General features: G+C 45.1%; 1 protein-coding gene across 1 annotated transcript in view; it reads left to right on the plus strand.

Moving 5' to 3' along the window:
- The first annotated feature begins 2,291 nt into the window (after positions 1 to 2,291).
- FASN (fatty acid synthase) overlaps positions 2,292 to 17,780 on the plus strand; it is a 71,908-nt gene continuing 56,419 nt past the window's right edge. Inside the window, exons 1-3 of the mRNA XM_054046566.1 lie at positions 2,292 to 2,762; positions 14,523 to 14,663; positions 15,571 to 15,723. Coding sequence (XP_053902541.1) covers positions 14,537 to 14,663; positions 15,571 to 15,723 — 280 coding nt within the window. The 5' untranslated portion in view covers positions 2,292 to 2,762; positions 14,523 to 14,536. The remainder of the gene's footprint in view (positions 2,763 to 14,522; positions 14,664 to 15,570; positions 15,724 to 17,780) is intronic.

Here is a 17,780-nt window from a genome sequence, read left to right on the forward strand (position 1 = left end):
CTGAGGGGACAACCCACTCTGATTGGCTGCCTGCCTCACTCGCCTCTCCCCAGGGGCAAAGCAACCACTCAGAGCTGCTGCAGAAAGAGCTCTCTCCCCTTCCACATCCCCTCAACAATCTGAAGCCATTCTTGTCACAGGAGGGGAGGGGGAAGAGGGAGCAGAAAGAACCCAGCAGCTCAGGATGGCTCTGCTCCCTCTTCCTCCATGCAACACCAGAACTGGGAAGGGGGAGTAAAGAGCCCCTGGAAAGCAGGAGAAAGGGAAACCAGGAGAAGGGAATCTTGGTACAGCCTCTGTGTGGCTTGGTGAAGCCCTAGGAGTATCAGTCGTGAGATTAGGAATGCTGAACTACTGAGGGACTCATGGGGCCGATGTGAGCACAGGGGGCAGGGCCAGGCAGAAGAACTAATATAGAGACTGGGGGAACAGGATTGAGTTGGAGGCTGGGGGGGCAGAATTCATTGGTGGAAGGGGATGTGAGCTCATGCAGCATGGTCCAAAATCACCTGACACTAATTCTCTGTCTCACACACATACAGGTGTTGGGAAGGGGGAGTCCAAAAATCAAAAAGACCAACACCAATATTTTTTAAATCGTGAATTTAGGGACTCTGATATGATTTTTGATGTCTTGAGGTTGGTAATCTGTTACTCTCATGTTCAGGATGCTCAGGAAGTCTAAGGAGAGAGATAGGAGGGGCCTGTGACCACTCTTAAGGGGCACTGCTCGGAGACAGTACACCCTTTGGACAGCACTGGCAGTGCATCCCATGATCATGAATATGCAGAGTCCATCTAAAAAAATTCTGGTTACATGTAAACCTTCATTTTCAGAGCTTGAAGCTAGGAAAGGAGTTATAGTGGGAGCCCTAGACCCAGAAACAACCACCTTGGCTCCCTCAGTCCCTCTGCTGTGCTCCCTGACTCCCGGTTTGGATCAAGAGTTAGGAGCAGGTTGGAAGGAAGTGGGTGTCAGGGGGAGTTACAGCCTATATTGATTTTGGGAGAGGTGGCAGGAGGGTGAGGCAAGTGGAAGGGAATGAGACCAATCTGGCACAGTGCTCAGAGCACCTGCTTGCAGCAGGCACCCATCAGGTGCTCATGGGAGCCAGATTGCCCAAGGTAGCAGGAGCTCAGTGGCTCTCAATGCTAACAGACTATCAAAAGGGCACAAGAATTAACAAGCTCCTAGCCATGACACAGGGCTCAGTGAGAGCCAAAGTAGCTAGTCACACCAGCCTCGTCCCTGCAGTGAGGAAAAGGAGGATCATTTTCAAGGAGTAACAGGGGCTCTGGGCTCTGCTGTGTGGAGGCTTTAGGTCTCTCCCTCACTCTGCTCTTCTCCTCATTGGGGGTGCTGATCAGAGCCTTTCCTGACTGTATACTGGGGCGAGGGGGACGACGCCATCCCTGGAGCATATTTCACTGCCCCCGCGTCTGTGTTGTCAGGTTTGACCTGTAATAACCTCCAGCGATCACACTCCGCCGAGGTGAATGGCCTGAAATAAATCGCAATTCACAGGCGCTTCTTGCATCACAAGCGGCTCCATTTCCTAAACAGAGCCGTCCCCTTAATACAGTCATCACATCACCCTATCTCCTAGCAACACCCACACAGGCCCCGCGATTGGACAGGCGACACCCTTCCACACACCCCGGCCGCCTGATTGGATGTCTCAGCCAATGACTTCCCCTCCGAAGCAATCGTCCTTCTGTTTTGCAAATGTCAGTCACCTGTAACAGGAGACCTGGGTTACGGTGTAAATGAGACCTCGAGCCCCCCCGCCGGGGTTGTTTCCTAGGCCCGGCGGGCGGGTGCCCAAGGCCGGTCTCTCTGGGCGCTGCGGGGTGGCCAGGCCAGCCCGCGGGAGCCCAGTGTCGGGACTGGTGCAGGGAGCTCGGCAAGTAAAAGTCACCCCCCCACCCCCGCAGCGTTTGCACCCGGCTGCGCCCCGTGTGCGCCCGACCAGGGGCAGACGCTGCGGGTCCCGTTCCCCGCGCGCCCGCTCCGAGCTCCTTCGGCTCCAGCCTGCCCGGCGCACACCCCTGCGCTCCGCGCTGCGCGGTCGGCCGATGTGCCCGGCGCCGCCTGGCCTAGCCCTGCGCACAACGCAGGCAGCCCATGGGAGACGAATCCCAGGGCGAGGGATCAGCCGGGACGGGTTAGTGAGAAACCTCCCGTGTCGATTCGGGCCCGCCGAGGCCTCCTCGCCAGAGGAGGAGCCACCGCCTGCGGGGAGGGCCGCGGCCGAGCCCTTCACCCGCCCGGGGCGGGGGCCGCAGAACAGCCCCCGGGAGCTCAGCCCTGTCCTGGCCGCCGAGGCGGCCTGAGGGGAGGTTCTGGCGGACGGAGCGGGGCCTGCCCCCCCGTCGAGAGGCTCCTGCGGGCAGGGGGCTGGCATCGCCCCAGAGCCGGCTCTCGGAGCCCAGCCCTGGCTCTCATTGGACTGCGCCGCGGAGCAAAGCTGTCAGCCCATGTGGCGTGGCCGCCGGAGGTGGCGGCTGCTTAAATAGCGCTGGGAGCTGGTGGGAGGCAGCGACACGGGCACGGAACAGGGCCGGTGCCACAGCCCCGCGTCCCGGCCCCGCCAGCAGCCCGCATCTAGCCGGCCGCGCCGCAGCCTAGCCCCGCGCTCCGCCTGAGACCGGCTCCGGCGGCCCCGCCTCTAGACACGGGCGGCTCCGCACAGCGCGCTCCGAGGCCGGGCTCTAGCCTCTGCCCAGCGCGGGCCCTTCCAGTCCCCGGGGCCGGGAGCCAGGTAACAGCACCGGGGGGCAGCGGGCTCGGGAAGGGGCAGCGTTGGGCCAGCTACCGCGCTGCGTCTGGGGAGAGACCGAGCGAAAGCGCGAGGAGCCTGGGGGCTGGAGCGGGAGCGGGCGCCGGGTCTCTCAGTCCCTCGGAGCTCCGGCTGCCCGGACCAGCAAGGGGGCTAATGCGCCTGAGCCGCCCTGTGGATAAGGGGATCTTGCCCCCTCCTCTCGGCGGGTTTGTAGTGGGACCCGTCCCCTCGTTGGGCTCGGCTCCATCTTGCACCACTGATCACATGGGAAGTCTGTGCTAGAGGCAGCAAATGCAGTTGATCAATATATTTAGTATGTGGCTGTATTCCTTAGTAAACGTTCTCCAGTCCCTTTCTGGAAATAGGATTGTACAAATAATAGGGGCTAAATTATTCCTCTTTGAATATAAATTGGAACATGGGATAGATGCCGGTGAAAGGTGGTGAAGCACTCGTGTAGTCTTCTTTGGCGAGTCAGTTGTAATCTTATAGATAATGTTCTGAATAACACTGCACTGCCTCCTGCAGTATCCCTCTTCTTTCCCCCCCAAATTAGTTGACTATTCATAGGTAGCTGAGAAGCTTTTACTTATTGAAATGTTGTTACACTAACACAGTTTAATTTTGTTTAAAGATTTCAAAAACCAAAATGTGTGAACTAAAATGATTAAGTGCATTTAATTATCTATATTAGAAGTGAAGCTTGCTTCAGAGCTTTGATTTTTTGGAGCTATTCATCAAAGGTAGCAGCCGGGAAGAGGGGAGATGGAGGCTGAGCCCTTGCTGCATTGTGAATGTTCTGCATCCAGCCATTTTGATATCCGGCAGTGAAGACAGTTACACACCGTAAAACCCATTTCACAAGCAGATGCAGAGAGGAAAAACATTTTCTTTTCTTTTTCTCCTTAGCTTTCTCATCCTCCAGTACTTAACAGCTGCACATGTATTAATACATGCAAAGGAGACTAAGAACAATAGATAAATAACATTGATTAAAACATACTCCCTGGCATATCCTTTGTGACAACAAGAAATAGGCACTTCAGAAATTTTCTTCATTTGGTCACTGGAACTGAAATATTTAATTTCTTTCCTGATATCCAATATCTACAGAGAAATTTACTTAAAGTTTAGATAATTTTTTCCTTTCCATGTAAACTTTAATGTCTGAAAGTATAATCTGTCATCTGCCCCACCTAATGGAGTCATACACCCATCCTCTTTATTCCTTTTCCCCCCTCTATCCTGTACCTGCATCCTACCATGATCTCAATGCATAAGTAGTTATGTAATTTTAGCTATTTAAAACTAGCTGCATGCATGGATAATATTAAAAACAGGAAGAAGATATTCTTCTAAATATTTAATCTCTAGGCTTTTTTTTATTGGTGTTTTTAAAGTACTGAGGTAGGAGTCACAGAAGCCTTAAAGCCAAGAAATTTAGTGACTCCTAGATATCACAAGGTAACATCTGATGTTTGAGACACTATATTATAGGAGTCAGAAGACACCTAAAATTCAGTCCATTTGTTAATCCAGCCATAGCTATTAGCAGATGTACTGGTTCTTCTCTCTTTATTCAAAGAATAATAGTGTTGTAAGCAAACCCCTGAGCTGGATTACAGCGATCCAGTCAGGTCTTCAGCCTCTCCTTGCAGTTCTAAACTTCGTGGGATATACTGAAAACTAGCAACACTTCTTCAAGGGCTTCAGGAAATGAGACTATCTTACATGAAAGTCAGTGTCCCCAGTAAGGTTTCTGAAAACTCCCATCAGGGGTCGATTTAGCTGAAGGATGTGAGGAGATGATGGCCTCACCTGCGGGGTAAGTATGCAGGCACACTTTTAAAATGATATTTATACAGTGCAATGGTTTTGGGACTTAAATCTGGATGAATTTAGGGAAGCTAGCACCACTTGCTGATAATCTCGGCATTTACAACACTATAATCATTTGGAAGCACCTTGTAGTTTTGTCATGTTTTATCAAGCAATTGAAGGTTTCAGAGTAGCAGCCGTGTTAGTCTGTATCCGCAAAAAGAACAGGAGTACTTGTGGCACCTTAGAGACTAACAAATTTGTTAGTCTCTAAGGTGCCACAAGTACTCCTCTTCAAGCAATTGAAGGCATTCTTCCTCTAGAAAAGGAACAAATCCAATCTCTCAACAAAGACAATAAAAATTCTGTGCAGTATTGGATTTAGCAATAACAAATCCAGTTTAACAGTGGCTGAGAAACTGAACACTGGCTAAAATAGCCCAAATACAAGTAAACCTTATTTTTTATTTTTGCTATCTTTTACAAAGGTCTTTCAGAGGTAGGCATTTAAAAAAACTTTTCTACAATTGAGGTTCTAGGGAAATAAATTTTAGAAATGGGATCATATATTTATTTAAAATCAAATATTGGAAAATCTGGGTTTGCATGTAGTAAAACTTGGAATTAAAAGCAAATCTTTTGCTAATATCCCTAATAAAGTAAGTTTTGGCAAAGTCACAGAGAAAATGCCACTTGTAGAGAACCAATTCTCTACAGATTCCTATAGGAACTCCCATTGCTGCCGATGCACCTGCCACTGACGGAGTGGGAAATAGAGGAATTCATCTCGTTTTCATGTCTTTGGAGTTACACAAACTTGGCTACGAAAAAGATTATTTGTAAGGCCCTGCTCCTGCAAATGGTTCATGCAAGAGCATCCTCATTGAAAATAATGGGGCTCCAATTAGGTGCAGGGGTCTGTCTGCACAGAGTCAATGGCAGGATCAGTGTCTTACTTTTGATGGGTTTGATCCATATAATCGGACCATAGATTACAGCTACTTTGACAGATCCCATTTTTAAAGTGTATAAAAGATAACTAAGTAGATAGATTTCAGAGTAGCAGCCGTGTTAGTCTGTATCCGCAAAAAGAACAGGAGTACTTGTGGCACCTCAGAGACTAACAAATTTATTAGAGCATAAGCTTTCGTGGGCTACAGCCCACTTCTTCGGATGCATATAGAGTGAAACATGTATTGAGGAGTAGATAGAATAGTAGATTTTTTTAAGTAGATAGAATCCACTGCAGAAATCCCTTGTTCTGCCTGATGCACTTTCTATGTGCTTCCCCAGGAGACTAGCTCTGCAAGGAGTATCCCATCAAATTTGGAAGGCCAATGAAATACCATCTGGAGGTTTTGCCGGGGCTTCCCTCTCCCTTCACTGTACCCAAGAGGGATAATGGAACTCTTAAATGAGGACTTCCCACTGTAACTGTATGGGGGGAGAAAGAGCTCAGGCATCCAAGTAAGGGCTTTCTTTCACTTCCTTAAATAGCATAATAAGCTCAGTAGTCATACAAGTGCATAATGCATTCTTGTAGAGAAACACCGATTAAATGGGACTCATGAAAAATAGATGCACAGGTGCTAAACATGGAGCAAAGTAATGATTAACACTTGGTGATGAATTGGGAAGAGGTGCTAAGTGAAAGAGGTTCTTATAAGGGTCTGTTCTAGATCCAGAAGAGCTTGGTATTATAACTGAGCATGCTAGTAACACCTGGCCAGTACGAAACTAGCAGGGATCAAATACATGGAGAACAAGATTAAAATATAGTATGAACTTGATATATTTGAGAATAGGACTGAAATCAATAAAACAACTGTACAGTGGTTAATATAAGAAGCAAATAATTAAAATACAAATATGAAATGATGAAATAGTGTCTACTAGTCAGTAATACCCGGTAAAAATGATTGTTTATTATGGATGACAAACGGAATGAGTCAGCAATACAACACTATTGCAAAAAAATTGTGTAGATGAAACGAGATGGTAATTCTGCTCATCAGTGGTGAGGCTTCCATTGGACAACTATGTTCAGAGTAGAGTAGTGCTTTTCTAAAAATAACAGGCTGTTTGGGAAGAGTTTAGAGTAACAATGTCAGGGTCCTATGGTGCTGGACAGAGTAAAGTATGCCAAAATGTCAAAGATTGACAAAGTATGTTAGGTTCACGTCTTCTAGACATCTCTTCATTGGAACAAAAGGACAGAACAAAAAGTCATGGATTTAAGATGGCCCGGAGGGAATCAGATCCTCAATTAGACCCATCAAGATGTGATTAACAAACCTGAGAAACTGCCTAATCATATTTGTCACCCTTGTTCTTCCTTCATCTTCCCCGTATTTAATTTGTTGTCTTCACTTATTATGTTTAATCTAAAGGTAAGTATAGCATGGGGGGGGGGGGGGGGGAGAGGAATGCATGAGGTATTCTCCCTCTTCCCCCCCCCCCCCCCCCCCCGAATTTAACTGTCCTATGTGTCCCTTAATGTAGCTGTAGAACTAACACGTTCTCATTCCTGGCCTCTGCCCCACTCTACACTTTTTTTAAATGTGGATGCACCACTTTGTCTAAATTAGACTGCAAACGCTTTGGGGCAAGGACTCTTACTTTGTTCTGTAAAGTGCCATACATAACTATGGTGCTGTATTAATAACGTTCTGAAAAGTTTCCCAACAATAGAGTGATGGAACAAGGTGCCAAGGAAGGTTGAGAAGGAGCCATAATTGGATATAGATGGGCATCCAAGGTAGCCTTGACTATCGGGGATGCTTTAGAGTTAATGAGATCCTTTCCAAAGCAAAATCTTGAGGTGGCTCACTTAGTTGTCTCTTCTGGGTGTGTTTGCCTTTCTGGTATGGGCCTCTTCCTTTCACCTTGTCTACCTATGCTATAGAGTATTCAGAGAGGGATTCCATAACCTTAGGGAGACGCTGCTCACTCTGTTGCTGAGTTTCCCCAGCATTGGCTTCTCTTTCAGACATTTGGGTTTTCTGTGATGTCCAGTCCATCAGTATTGCTGATTTCTTCTCCCTGTCCTTTCTTCCATTGAGATGGTTGTTGATTTTTCTCCATGGTTCACTCTGCTCCATATTTAACTCTTCCTCCCCCCATTCTTCCATTGCATTGTTCACCCTGCCATCCCTTAGCTTTGGCTTATCACTAACATCCACTTCCTCTGCTCCTACTCTTGCACTGCAAAGCGTCTCTAGTGGAAACCCTGTGACCAGGCTGACTTCCTCCACAACCAGTCTGTTCTTTCCTCCTTCAGTTCTGCCATCTTCTGAGCTAAAGAACTCTACTTCTCCAATTTAATTGAATCCTATTCCTTCAATCCCAGCTGCTCTTTTGCCTCCTTTCACTCCTCAAAACCCTTCCTACCTCTTGCCTCCACTTCTCACTCTGCATGGAATCTCGCTGGCTGCCTCCAAGCGAAGAATGACAAAATACAGTGGGATTTCCTCCTCCTTTCCTACAAATCTCTCCCCCTCCCCCCATCACAAATGCAGCTCTCCTCATCTAACTCCTCCACTTGCCCCAGTGACCTCATATTTTGACCTCCATCATGCCCACTCTCCTCTGGCTCTTTCCCCTCACAATAGAAACATGCTCTTCTCTCTCTCTCTCTCTCTCGTCTTAAAAAAATCTAACCCTTGACCCTATTTTCCTCTTTAACTACCACTCCTTCTCACTTTCATCTCCGACTTCATTGAACCTGCTGTCTGCAGTGCTGCTCCTCCAGTTCCATCCTAAACTCTCTACGATCCAGCTTCCACCCCTGGCATGCCACTGAAACTGCTCTTGCCAAAATCTCTAATGACCTCTTCCTAGACAAAGCTCAGAACCACTACTCCATTTTCATCCTCCTTGATCTGTCAGCCACCTTTGATACAGTCCATCACACTCTTCTTATTGAAATCTTGTTCTCTCTTGGCTTTTACAGCTCTGTTCTCTCCTGGTTCGCCTAGTACCTCTCTAATCACTCCTTTGGAGGGTTCTCCTAATCCCTCCTCAACTTTCTGTGAGGGTTCCACAGGGCTCTGTCCTTGGTCCCCTTTTTGGCTCCCTCTACATCTTAGTCTGGGTAACCTCATCCACAAAACAAATTCAACTAGCAACTACCAATCTACCTCTACTCCATACTTGTCTCCTTCTGTCTAAACTAAAATTTTGACCTGTCTCTCTGACATCTCCTCATGGATGTCTAGCTGACAGCTCAGTCTCAACATGGCCAAAACAGAGGTCTTAATGGCCTCCCCCTCTTTTTTCAATCACCACCATCTGGCCTGTCCCTTCCGGCCCATAATCTGGGTGTCCTCTTTGACTCAGACCTCTTTCTAGGTTCTCACATCCAGATTGTTTCCAAATCCTGAAGCTTTCTATGTAACATCTAAGATATGGTCTTTCCTACTGCAACATCCTTCTCTCTGACCTTGACAAATGCAATTTTGCCCCACGCATATCCATTCATAATGCTGCTACAAAGATTTGACCATGTCTCTTTGCATCCCCATGCTCTCCTTCTCTGTTGCATCAAACATAAGCTGTTTGTCTTCATGTTCAAGGCCCTTCATGGCCTAGCCCCCTTATCATTTCATTCACTATTGAGAAGTCATCTCCTGCCTCCAATGGGTCAGGGATACCAACCAGCTTCTGCAACTGGTTAAATTTTCAGACAGACCTCTTTGTGCTTTCTCTTACAATGCCCCTCATGCCTGAAGTCTTTTTCCTTGATGCCTACAAAAAAATTGATGATGTTGATTGGGCTGCTAATGTGCTGAGGCCACTATCTATCATGCTGACTGTCCTTTTTTGGTACTTCCCTGTCTACCTGTAGTTTCTTGTGTTTATACTTACCGGTAAGTTGTAAACTCTCTGGGGCAGGGTTGGTCTCTCTGTTCTGTGTTTGTACAATACCTAGCACAGTGGGGTCCTTGACTAGAGCTCCTAGGCACTGTGGTAATACAAATATTAAAACTGACTTGCTAGGTTTTGTGAATGGAAATAATTAAAAATCTCTTGTTGAGCATAATTCATTGTCATATTGTCACTGGCTTTTCTCATAAAGGGCATGATACAATGCCTACTGAAGTGGGAATCCCAACTCCCTCATTACATGATCAATTAATTTGTAGTAGGGTTTCCCAGGGAAGCAGTGGAAATTCCATTGCCTGAGGCATTTTACCCTAGGCCGGAAAGTTGAAAATGTCCGGTTACGAGCAATCCTGGTTTTTCTCCCGGGGGGGTGGGGTGGGGTGAACTTGATGAGCTAATAAGTCAGTTCCATTTCTATGGGTGAGATTTGTGCTTTGTTTACACAAATATAAGTCTGGAGTAACTTTACTGACCTTGGTGGAGTTACTGCTGACTTATACTCTTGTAAATAAGATCTGAATATGTCCCTGTGATGGTGTTTGTGTGTTGGCCAGGTTTCATCAAAAACCCTGCAACCAAGAGGGCTGAGCTTTTTGTACGAGATTAATGCCCTCTGCATCTGCTGATCAATTCCAGGATCTGCTGTAAAATAGGTACACTATGTACATGATTGCTTCCAGTTATTTGGAAAGTGCGGTTCTGTCTGGGCAACAGAATAAAGTGCCTGGAGATACGAGAAACCCATTTGAATGGTTTTGCTCAAAAGCATCAATTTCACAAAATCAGTTTGCTTAGAAGCGTCAATTTTGTAAGAGTTTCTGAAATAGTTTGCAAAGGTGTCCAAAAAATTCTGAATCAAAGGCCTTTCTGAGCTGTGTTCATACATATACCATCTCTCTGGCAATTAGGATAAAATATCAGCAAAAACAGAATTCTCTGCTTTTTTTCATAGAGAACTCCTTGGATTTCAGTATTCTTTTTAAATAAGAACACAACTTATTATTGTTTTTGCCATACTGGGCAAGTACTGGCACTACAACCATGGAAAAGGTGATCAAGAACCAACACTACTGGATGAGATCTTCCAAAGTGCCTAAGTGCTCTAGAAGCACAAATATCATTGAGATTCAAGGTTTAGTTTTCAGTGGCCTTTGTGCTTCTAAGTCATTAGGTGTGGTGTTTTTTGGAAAATCCCATCCGTTGACCCTATAGGGTATTGGTCTATAGCTATTAGAGTTGTTTAAGTAGAGTTCATAGCCTTCAAGTACCTAACCTCCTGAGTCCCAGTCTATTCCCTTAATTTCAAGGCTGACCATCCAGTGGGGAACATGGAGACCGGGGAAATGAGTCGGAAACAAGAGGGAGTGTGGGCTATATTGGCAGAGAGAAAGGAGAGTCAGGAAAAAACTGGGAGGAAAGATCAAACCAGTATCTTAGATGCCTATATACAAATGCGAGAAGTATGGGGAATAAGCAGGAAGAACTGGAAGTGCTAATAAATAAATACAACTATGACATTGTTGGCATCACTGAAACTTGGTGGGATAATACACATGATTGGAATGTTGGTGTGGATGGGTACAGCTTGCTCAGGAAGGATAGACAGGGGAAAAAGGGAGGAGGTGTTGCCTTATATATTAAAAATGTACACACTTGGACTGAGGTAGAGATGGACATAGGAGACGGAAGTGTTGAGAGTCTCTGGGTTAGGCTTAAAGGGGCAAAAAACAAGGGAGATGTCATGCTAGGCGTCTACTACAGGCCACCTAACCAGGTGGAAGAGGTGGATGAGGCTTTTTTCAAGCAACTAACAAAATCATCCAAAGCCCAAGATTTGGTGGTGATGGGGGACTTCAACTATCCGGATATATGTTGGGAAAATAACACAGCGGGGAACAGACTATCCAACAAATTCTTGGACTGCATTGGAGACAACTTTTTATTTCAGAAGGTTGAAAAAGCTACTAGGGGGGAAGCTGTTCTAGACTTGATTTTAACAAATAGGGAGGAACTCGTTGAGAATGTGAAAGTAGAAGGCAGCCTGGGTGAAAGTGATCATGAAATCATAGACTTTGCAATTCTAAGGAAGGGTAGAAGGGAGAACAGCAAAATAGAGACAATGGATTTCAGGAAGGCAGATTTTGGGAAGCTCAGAGAGCTGATAGGTAAGGTCCCATGGGAATCAAGACTGAGGGGAAAAACAACTGAGGAGAGTTGGCAGTTTTTCAAAGGGACACTATTAAGGGCCCAAAAGCAAGCTATTCCGCTGGTTAGGAAAGATAGAAAATGTGGCAAAAGACCACCTTGGCTTAACCACGAGATCTTGCACGATCTAAAAAATAAAAAGGAGTCATATAAAAAATGGAAACTAGGACAGATTACAAAAGATGAATATAGGCAAACAACACAGGAATGCAGGGGCAAGATTAGAAAGGCAAAGGCACAAAATGAGCTCAAACTAGCTACGGGAATAAAAGGAAACAAGAAGACTTTTTATCAATACATTAGAAGCAAGAGGAAGACCAAAGACAGGGTAGGCCCACTGCTTAATGAAGAGGGAGAAACAGTAACAGGAAACTTGGAAATGGCAGAGATGCTTAATGACTTCTTTGTTTCGGTCTTCACCGAGAAGTCTGAAGGAATGCCTAACATAGTGAATGCTAATGGGAAGGGGGTAGGTTTAGCGGATAAAATAAAAAAAGAACAAGTTAAACATCACTTAGAAAAGTTAGATGCCTGCAAGTCACCCGGGCCTGATGAAATGCATCCTAGAATACTCAAGGAGCTAATAGAGGAGGTATCTGAGCCTCTAGCTATTATCTTTGGAAAGTCATGGGAGACGGGAGAGATTCCAGAAGACTGGAAAAGGGCAAATATAGTGCCCATCTATAAAAAGGGAAATAAAAACAACCCAGGTAACTACAGACCAGTTAGTTTAACTTCTGTGCCAGGGAAGATAATGGAGCAAGTAATTAAGGAAATCGTCTGCCAACACTTGGAAGGTGGTAAGGTGATAGGGAATAGCCAGCATGGATTTGTGAAGAACAAATCATGTCAAACCAATCTGATAGCTTTCTTTGATAGGATAACGAGCCTTGTGGATAAGGCGTGAAGCGGTGGATGTGGTATACCTAGACTTTAGTAAGGCATTTGATACGGTCTCGCATGATATTCTTATCGATAAACTAGGCAAATACAAATTAGATGGGGCTACTATAAGGTGGGTGCATAACTGGCTGGATAATCGTACTCAGAGAGTTGTTATTAATGGTTCCCAATCCTGCTGGAAAGGCGTAACGAGTGGGGTACCGCAGGGGTCTGTTTTGGGACCGGCTCTGTTCAATATCTTCATCAACGACTTAGATATTGGCATAGAAAGTACGCTTATTAAGTTTGCGGATGATACCAAACTGGGAGGGATTGCAACTACTTTGGAGGACAGGGTCATAATTCAAAATGATCTGGACAAATTGGAGAAATGGTCTGAGTTAAACAGGATGAAGTTTAACAAAGACAAATGCAAAGTGCTCCACTTAGGAAGGAAAAATCAATTTCACACATACAGAATGGGAAAAGACTGTCTAGGAAGGAGTACGGCAGAAAGGGATCTAGGGGTTATAGTGGACCACAAGCTAAATATGAGTCAACAGTGTGATGCTGTTGCAAAAAAAGCAAACATGATTCTGGGATGCATTAACAGGTGTGTTGTGAGCAAGACACGAGAAGTCATTCTTCCGCTCTACTCTGCTCTGGTTAGGCCTCAGCTGGAGTATTGTGTCCAGTTCTGGGCACCGCATTTTAAAAAAGATGTGGAGAAATTGGAAAGGGTCCAGAGAAGAGCAACAAGAACGATTAAAGGTCTTGAGAACATGACCTATGAAGGAAGGCTGAAAGAATTGGGTTTGTTTAGTTTGGAAAAGAGAAGACTGAGAGGGGACATGATAGCAGTTTTCAGGTATATAAAAGGGTGTCATAAGGAGGAGGGAGAGAACTTGTTCACCTTAGCCTCTAAGGATAGAACCAGAAGCAATGGGTTTAAACTGCAGCAAGGGAGGTCTAGGTTGGACATTAGGAAAAAGTTCCTAACTGTCAGGGTGGTTAAACACTGGAACAAATTGCCTAGGGAGGTTGTGGAATCTCCGTCTCTGGAGATATTTAAGAGTAGGTTAGATAAATGTCTATTAGGGATGGTCTAGGCAGTATTTGGTCCTGCCATGCGGGCAGGGGACTGGACTCGATGACCTCTCGAGGTCCCTTCCAGTCCTAGAATCTATGAATCCTTTCTGTCTATTTGAAGTTGTCTGGGGGTAGGGGGAAGCTCCTCCTCTAATTTCATGTTACTACTTCAGATCAGCCTGCCAACTCCCTGTTTCTGCAGACGGGTTTTGAGCTCATCACCTAGTTATTAGTAGTGCATTAAAGGTTTTTAACATAAAAATTGCACCTAAAACCTATGTTGACTGTCAAATATAGAGTCTGATTCTTAAGTACGATCTGTGTAGAAATACTTCATTGGTGCTCCATTCAAGCACAGCAGTCGGCTTGCACAGATCACGTCCCATTTCAAAATCCTGGCCTTGGATTGTAAGCTACTTGCGGTAGGAACCTTGTCTTCATCAGTTTGAACACCTCGAAGCATGCTGGTAGCATTCAATAAATAACTCTTCAAAAGGGAGGGGGTATTTTCCTACTGTTGCTGTTCCCATCCCCTGGTTGTGGCCTAGGAACTAGAGATCATCAGAGCCTCTTAACGTCTGTTGGGCAGGGAGGGGGCGTAATTTTTATGTATTTATTTTTTTCTTCTCTTTGCAAATCCTGCTCGTTTGCTTGAGAGGAGCAGTGCCCCCCCCCTTTTTTTGTACCTATGGACTCCATAGACCATTCCAGTGTAGGGGAGGAACTAATTTCCTACAGTGTTCGTTTGGGTACTGCCTACTCCCTTCCCCAGAATGTTGGGACAACACAACCTGTTCTTTGCATGAATGTTCACCCAGCTAGTTGATCTGTGGATCTGACTTTTGTAAATTCTTTTTCCAGAGAGAAGTTAGGAGATGGAGGACGTGGTGATTGCAGGCATGGCTGGAAAGCTGCCAGAATCAGAGAACATGCAAGAGTTCTGGGAGAATTTATTCAATGGAGTGGACATGGTCACAGAAGATGATCGGAGGTGGAAGCCAGGTGAGCCCTGAGATTGTATGCACTTGGGGTCTGAGCTCTCCAGATGAGCTCAAGTGTTCAAGGAAAGGAGCCCTCATAAGCAGGAAAACCCTGCCAGAGCTTATGAGCTCACTTTTGATGACCATGAACTTCATGGTATTTGTCTCCTGCTTTTATAAGGATACAACCTATATCCACTCTATTGCGGCCTGTGTCATAGAGTGATAACCAAATAAACTCTGTGGTGCTGCCTTACAGAAGAGAGTATTTTAGCAGTGCAGTTTCAGCACTCGTGCACCAGCAAGGTGTCTAGCTGCTATTAGCATCAAGCAACAATTAGACTGACACAACTGTTTGCTGGGTATGGGATGGGATCTCTGTGGGACTTGGAGTAGCAAGATCACCTCAGTCTTTTGACTTTTATATCCTTATTATAATGTTCTTGTCTGTCTGGTTGTCCATTGAAAACCCTTTTTCTAACTGAATGGATATGTACTTGCCAGACACAACTGAAAGCTCGTGATCTGCAGATGTGGAAAGTGGCTTCTGTGTTTCTATCTGGTGATGAACTGGCACTAGTCACGAGAGACACACTGTGTTGCAAAAGCTGCTTGTTTATTTGGCACAACTTGCCAGAGCATGAGTTTGCTTAGCAAAGCCAGAAATAGCAGCAAACGGGATTTAGTATGGAGAGGTTTCATCAGGAACTTTACTCTTCTTACAATTATAATTCTTAAAAGGGTGCTGAGGAGATGGGAAAAGTAGACCCCTTGTATCAGTCTGGTGCTGAAATGTAGAAATAGGACTTGACATTCAGAATAACTACAACTGGCATGTTATTCCTGATTACACCTTGTCGTATGATGATCTCTCACCTACTAAACACATTTTACGTTGAAGTTGTCTTTAATGTTTTTTTTCTCTTCAGGACTTTATGGGCTGCCCAAGAGAAATGGGAAACTCAAGGACATCAGCAAATTTGATGCCTCTTTTTTTGGGGTTCACCCCAAACAAGCTCACACAATGGACCCTCAGCTCCGCTTACTGTTGGAAGCTTCTTATGAAGCCATTTTGGATGGAGGTAAGCAGCTGAACTACTGAATAAGTAGAACTTGATTTTAGTGTCTGTGTGAGATTTTGAGGTAAGTCTTGTACCTGTCTAAGTAGAACTTCTGTACAGAGTTTGAGAATTCTAGGGCTTTGACAGTAGAGAGAAGAGAACTGGTACAAGTGATAACTTAGTTTTGAAGTATCTTCCCTGGGGTCAGGTCTAGGAAATCTCTCTCTAAAATGGGTAAAAATGTCTATCTGGGGTCTATATGGAGCAGCTCAGTGTTTCAGTAATGCTTGAACTGCCATGTTCTCTTTATCTCAGTTGTCTGAACCCTCTGCATCCAGAAAAGTTTTCCCATTGCCATACTTCCATTATATTCTGCTAAAATGGAGATGTTCTAGTTTCCAGAGTAGTGAAGATGATTAGGGGTGGCGAAGGGAAGGAGGAGTTAATATTCATCCTCATTAAAAGTTCCAGAAGAATGGCAGAAGGTACAGTGACGTGTTTCTGGGTATCTACTCAGTCCAGAGAAAATGTGTGGAATTGGATTCTACTTCCATAATTCTCTTACTCAGAAAATTAGTTCTCGAAAATTGGTGCCTTCCCTTGTCACATCCCTGCCAGTATCTGGAACCTTTAGAAATTTTAATGATATCTATTCTTTTAAAAAAGCTTTTTCTCTAAAATTGAATGGATTTAGTGTTTTAAAAATGAGACCCCCAGTGACAAAGCCAGAAACAGTCCTTGAGACACCAGAAACTTTCCATCTACAGCTCTTATTATTTATTTGTATTAACACAGTGCCTAAGAGCCCCAGTCATGGTCCAGGACCCCATTGTGCTAGGTGCTGTACAAACACAACAAAAAGATGGTCCCTGTCCAGAGAGCTAACAAGACAACAGATGGATACAAACAGACTACAGGGGAACAATGAGCCTTTACTGGTTATCATTATAGGCATTGGTCTCTGCACACCAGTAGCCCAAATGTTGTCAATTTATGTTGTATGTTTCACAAATGAGAGAATTATGAGGAGGACAATGAGTTAGTTTTGTGGGTGATTACAGGTACCGCCTCCCAAGCATGAGTGGCAGCATGAGATAAAGCACGAAGGTGCCTGTTTGAAAATGTAACAAGTGGGTGATTGAGGTGGGCACCAAAGGCCCAGCAGAAGAGGAGTTGGCCTTTCAATACTGAGTGAGATAGGCCAGGAAGGGCCTTGACAGTGAAGGAGAAAAGTAGGAGAGGAGGCAAAAGAAGTCATCCAGGTGCTCTGTCACTACACCTCATTCTGCAGGACTCCTGGTTCTATGTTATCAAAAGGTTTTATTTCTGTTTGTTGAGTCAAGACTTGAGGATTCGGCCCTGTATGTTCTGTGGCTCTCTAGAATACTTGCAGATGTCTTGTAAAATATTGACATCTTTTTAAGGCATAAAGATTCTTCCCTCCTCTCTCCCCCTCCCCCCGCCTTTTGCTAGTGATTAGGTGTCCTTCTCCCTTTTAAAACTATACTTAAAATCCCCACGCACTCTGGCCCTTTCCTTCCTCACTTTTCAACCACATAAATGTTTCAGCTCTTGTTCTCTGGGACTTACTTTTAGCCTCTTTAAAGTATGTCTTCATTGCAGAGCTAACCAGGGCTTTTTCCTGAGTTTTAACCCTAGCCCCCTATCATCCACACACAAACGTTTTTACTTGGGTTTATGTATGGTTTGAAACTGGGCTTGCTTAAATGGCTGGGGAGTATAGATTAGCACCCTTGTTTCACTTAAATTTGGGCTTAACCTGCCCACTTTGCAGTGTGGACTCAGACTGCAATCTGAGTTATAGAACTTGGGTTCTAATAGTCCTCCAATGCCTTTCCATAATTCCTGGGGGCTAGATGTTTCTGCTCTTCTACCTACTCCCTTCTCCTGCACAGGACTCTTACCAGTTTATATACACCTGGACAGCCTCTAAACCCCGTGTTCCATGCAGTCTGCTCTAGTTCTACACAACACTCAAACAGTACCTGACTGATTAGAGATGCCATCCGAGCTAGCTGCACTGAGGCTGACATCAAGTTCTGGTGGATCTCTGCTGT

Source organism: Malaclemys terrapin, chromosome 13 (genome assembly GCF_027887155.1).
Source record: "Malaclemys terrapin pileata isolate rMalTer1 chromosome 13, rMalTer1.hap1, whole genome shotgun sequence".
Lineage (NCBI taxonomy): Eukaryota > Metazoa > Chordata > Testudines > Emydidae > Malaclemys > Malaclemys terrapin.